The sequence below is a fragment of the Phalaenopsis equestris genome, unplaced genomic scaffold (genome assembly GCF_001263595.1).
Source record: "Phalaenopsis equestris unplaced genomic scaffold, ASM126359v1 Scaffold000261, whole genome shotgun sequence".
Lineage (NCBI taxonomy): Eukaryota > Viridiplantae > Streptophyta > Magnoliopsida > Asparagales > Orchidaceae > Phalaenopsis > Phalaenopsis equestris.
This window is the reverse complement of record NW_018164703.1, coordinates 43137-46806: the sequence shown is the minus strand read 5'-3', so window position 1 is coordinate 46806 and position 3670 is coordinate 43137. Positions and strand designations below refer to the sequence as shown.

At 33.8% G+C, this 3670-nt stretch overlaps 1 protein-coding gene across 3 annotated transcripts in view; it reads left to right on the top strand.

Moving 5' to 3' along the window:
* Positions 1-397: 397 nt before the first annotated feature.
* The window catches only part of LOC110024590 (ADP-glucose phosphorylase), a 34750-nt gene continuing 31477 nt past the window's right edge, over positions 398-3670 (top strand). For all 3 annotated transcript variants that reach the window (XM_020724648.1, XM_020724649.1, XM_020724647.1), the window contains exon 1: positions 398-932. In XM_020724648.1, the coding sequence (XP_020580307.1) occupies positions 468-932 (465 nt within the window). In that variant the 5' untranslated portion in view covers positions 398-467. The remainder of the gene's footprint in view (positions 933-3670) is intronic.

Sequence of the window (3670 nt, the reverse complement as noted above, 5' to 3'; positions counted from 1 at the left end):
ATAATAAATTCTTCCATTCCGAACGATTACCATTAATAATTTTGACGGGGAGCTGCGGCATCTGGATTAGCACTAGAGCACCTGACCTTCAAGTTTTTGGGGGTGTCAACAAATGCCTTAAATTTCTTGATGAAGCGTCACAACACCAGACACTTTTGAGGGCCGCAACACCATTATGATGCTGGCATGTCCTAGTGGACTCGTCCCATCACATGCAGGTCCGTGATACATATTTTTGACTTTTTTATGTGTAACTAGTTGGTTGTAGGACATTAATTAATGTTATTTTTGAGGCATTTTATGGTTTTAGGTGGTAGGCGTGCAAAAATATAAATTTAGGTGTTAGATATGTAAATGTAAAAGAACTCATGGGTATGATGGGTATGTATGTAATATAAAATTTGATTAGGGTCGGGCTCAAGCCAAATTTACCGAATTTGATAAATCCTAAATCCGCGCAGCCAAAAATGTCGTCGGCTCCCCCTCGCTTTCCGGAGATCCGGAGAGACGTTGTTTTCAATCGCTCAGTCATCTTCTCGCCGGCGAGATCTCGCCGCCCCTCCGATTTCAAATCCCACTCCCCCAACAAATCTCCAAACCCTAACCCTAATTATAGCACTCCCTCCTGCCCCTTCTGCCGCGGCCGGGAGCATGAATGCGCCCCGGAGATCTTTCGAATTCCTCACGAAACCGATCAGTGGAAGATCCGCGTCATCGAAAACCTATACCCTGCTCTCCGCCGCGAACTCGAGCCGTCGGTCCTTGGCGAAGGCGCTGTGATCGGGTTTGGGATCCATGACGTGGTGATCGAGACGCCTTTTCACGGCGTTCATCTTCCAGATCTTTCTCAGGCGGAGGTCGGCGAGGTGGTGGTATCGTACCGGGAGCGGGTGTGCCAGTTGGCGAAGAATGGGTTATTAGAGTATGTGCAGGTGAGTATGTTCTCTTGGAGTGAGATGCTCATGGTTTTGAAGCTGCTACTCTAGCTGAAATTAGAGGGAGGGAGGAGGGAATCTATCGAGATAATGAATTGGAGGAAAAAAAAATCATGAATAGCCGTATTTATAGGAATAAAAATGCTTGCTTTAATCACAATTACTAAGGCTTAGATTCATCCATGCCTTACTTAATATGATTTTGAAACTTGTTATATATTGCATGAATAGCCGTATTTATAGGAATAAAAATGCTTGTTTTAGTCCCAATTAGCAAGGCTTGGATTCATCTATGTCTTACTTAATATGATTTTGAAACTTGTTATATATCTTTTCAGCTAAAACTAATGAAGTGAAGAGATGCAGCATTTGAATTTTTATGGAGCACAAATTCTTCAAATTGCTTTACATGTCTATGACATAATTGGACTCTTAGTGTCTCAGCTTTTACATCCCATGAAAGTTGTTGGGGGGCACTTCAATTCGAAAGCAGGGTTAGATAAGAATGAATTTAGGGACAACATTAGCGGAACACATAAGGGATACGTTTGAGGTTTTTTTTCCTTTTTTTTTTGAAGTTTACATACATACCACACAATTCTTATGTATTTACATATTTAATGGCTGAAGTTTGATATTTACACTTACAGGACACCTTGTTGTCATTAGCCTATGCATGAAAAATTGTATTTCACTTTTAAAAAGGTACTGAAGGCTGTATTTTTTATTTGATGTTAAAAATTTAAGTGATATGCATGCAAATATGAATGTATAGGTGTTAGATGTGTAAATGCATAAGAATTTTGTCTTATGTAAATATTCCCCTTTTTTAAAGGACGTTTAAATATATGCCACCCAATTCTTATGTAATTACATATCTAACAATTAAACTTTGATTTTTATATTTATTCCATGGATCTTTCATATCATATAAAAAATACCAATATTTTAACTTTTAAAATGTGAAGTACACTTTTTCATGCATAGGTAAATGATATATATGTAAAATTAAAGTTTGGGATTTAGATATGTAAATACATAAAAATTGTGTGGTATGCTTGTGAATCTTCCTTTATTTTAATTCCATGGATTGACTTGTATTCAAGTCTCTTGTTATAAACTTACAAGCTCCTGCACTTAGCTTTGATTTTCATAACTGATTCTCTCACAATCCTAAAGTTCTTTTTGTTCGTATTAGTAATTCCCAATCCTCACAGTTTTTCAATCTGTATGAAAGGATTTGTGTCTCATTGGTTAGAGGAGTAGGTTATTTCTCCATGATTGTTGGTTAAAACCACATTATGGCTAAATATTAATAGTTTCAAGTTATTGAATTACCTTTTGTAACTGTAAATTCAATTTTATATTGTTTTGTTTGAATTTATTGTTTTTTCATGTCAAATTATTTTATATTAAGTTTTATAAATAGGATGTTGGTTTCTTATAATATGGTTTTAGGATTTTTATTCATTGGCGACAAATTAATATTTTTTTATTACATAATAGGAAAATTTATAATATGGTTTTAGGATTTTTATTCATTGGCGATAAATTAAGTCTTCTTAATTATTTACCAACATAGCTGATAATAATCTCATAGAGCTTGAAAATAAATTTTTTTGATGTATGTTATCAAATTAGGCATAATAGGAGTGATATATTTTTGTTATTTAAAAATGTGCAAGTCAATATATTCTAGCATTAGAAGTCACTTGCGTTGAAAATTCCTAGGAGGCATTCAATTATTTATACAACCTGAAGAATTGCAACAATTAATAAAGTGACTAATCAAATGAAGATGAATGGCACTTTTAAGAAGGTTCTTCTTCTTCTAGGTCATGTGGCTCCAACCAACAAATGTCATACAATCTACTTGGAATTTATGTAGGTTAGAGGTTTGTAATTAAAAAACTGGAGGATATCTAGAGCAAAGATAGTATTGAAAGTGTATTTAATTTGTATATTATATATCAATTATATGAAAAATTTGCTTCTATGTTTTATTTAGTTGTCATTCCATTTCATAAACATTACTAGAGATAAAAATTATGGGTAGTTTATCTTATGTTATTACCTATTTGTTATTAATAGTTGTAGTTTCAACTATTTGATTTATTTTGTTCTTGGGTATTATAACCACACTTCGTTAAGTTAAGCGTTAAATCATATTGTTCCATATAAATATATGGAGATATCAAATGAGAAGAGGATTTTCCAAATTATTAAAGAGTGAGTAATCATTAATTTGGAGTTGGCTAATTTATTTTAACTTTGTGGTACTATTGTTGATCATAACTTTTAAAGGGACTTTTGATAGAGGGACTTGGTGGATGATTTTTGGTGTTTGCTCTCAACAACTACAAAGTTTGGTTTTCAATTATTTATGCAAATATGTTCCTCATCATATGGCAAAAGATGTTGAAGTACATATTCTCTTATGAATTCACTCTTGGAAAACAAGATTTCTTAGTAGGGTGAAGATTTGGTATTTGTGTAGCAATTTTTTCTTTTTATCAAGGATATGACTGCAGTGTTTTCAAAGAGATACCAAGCTACAATGGTGGGGATACATTAACCATAATGGATGATTCAGATTGCTAATACCTCACTTGATGAGCTGGCTTTGGAAGCTATATATATTTTTTTTGTGTTGAAGGTGCTATTGAAGTGAGTGCATTAGTGCTAGGCTTAATTAATGATGCTTCATCAATATGTGTGGAAACTTGAGAAGTTTC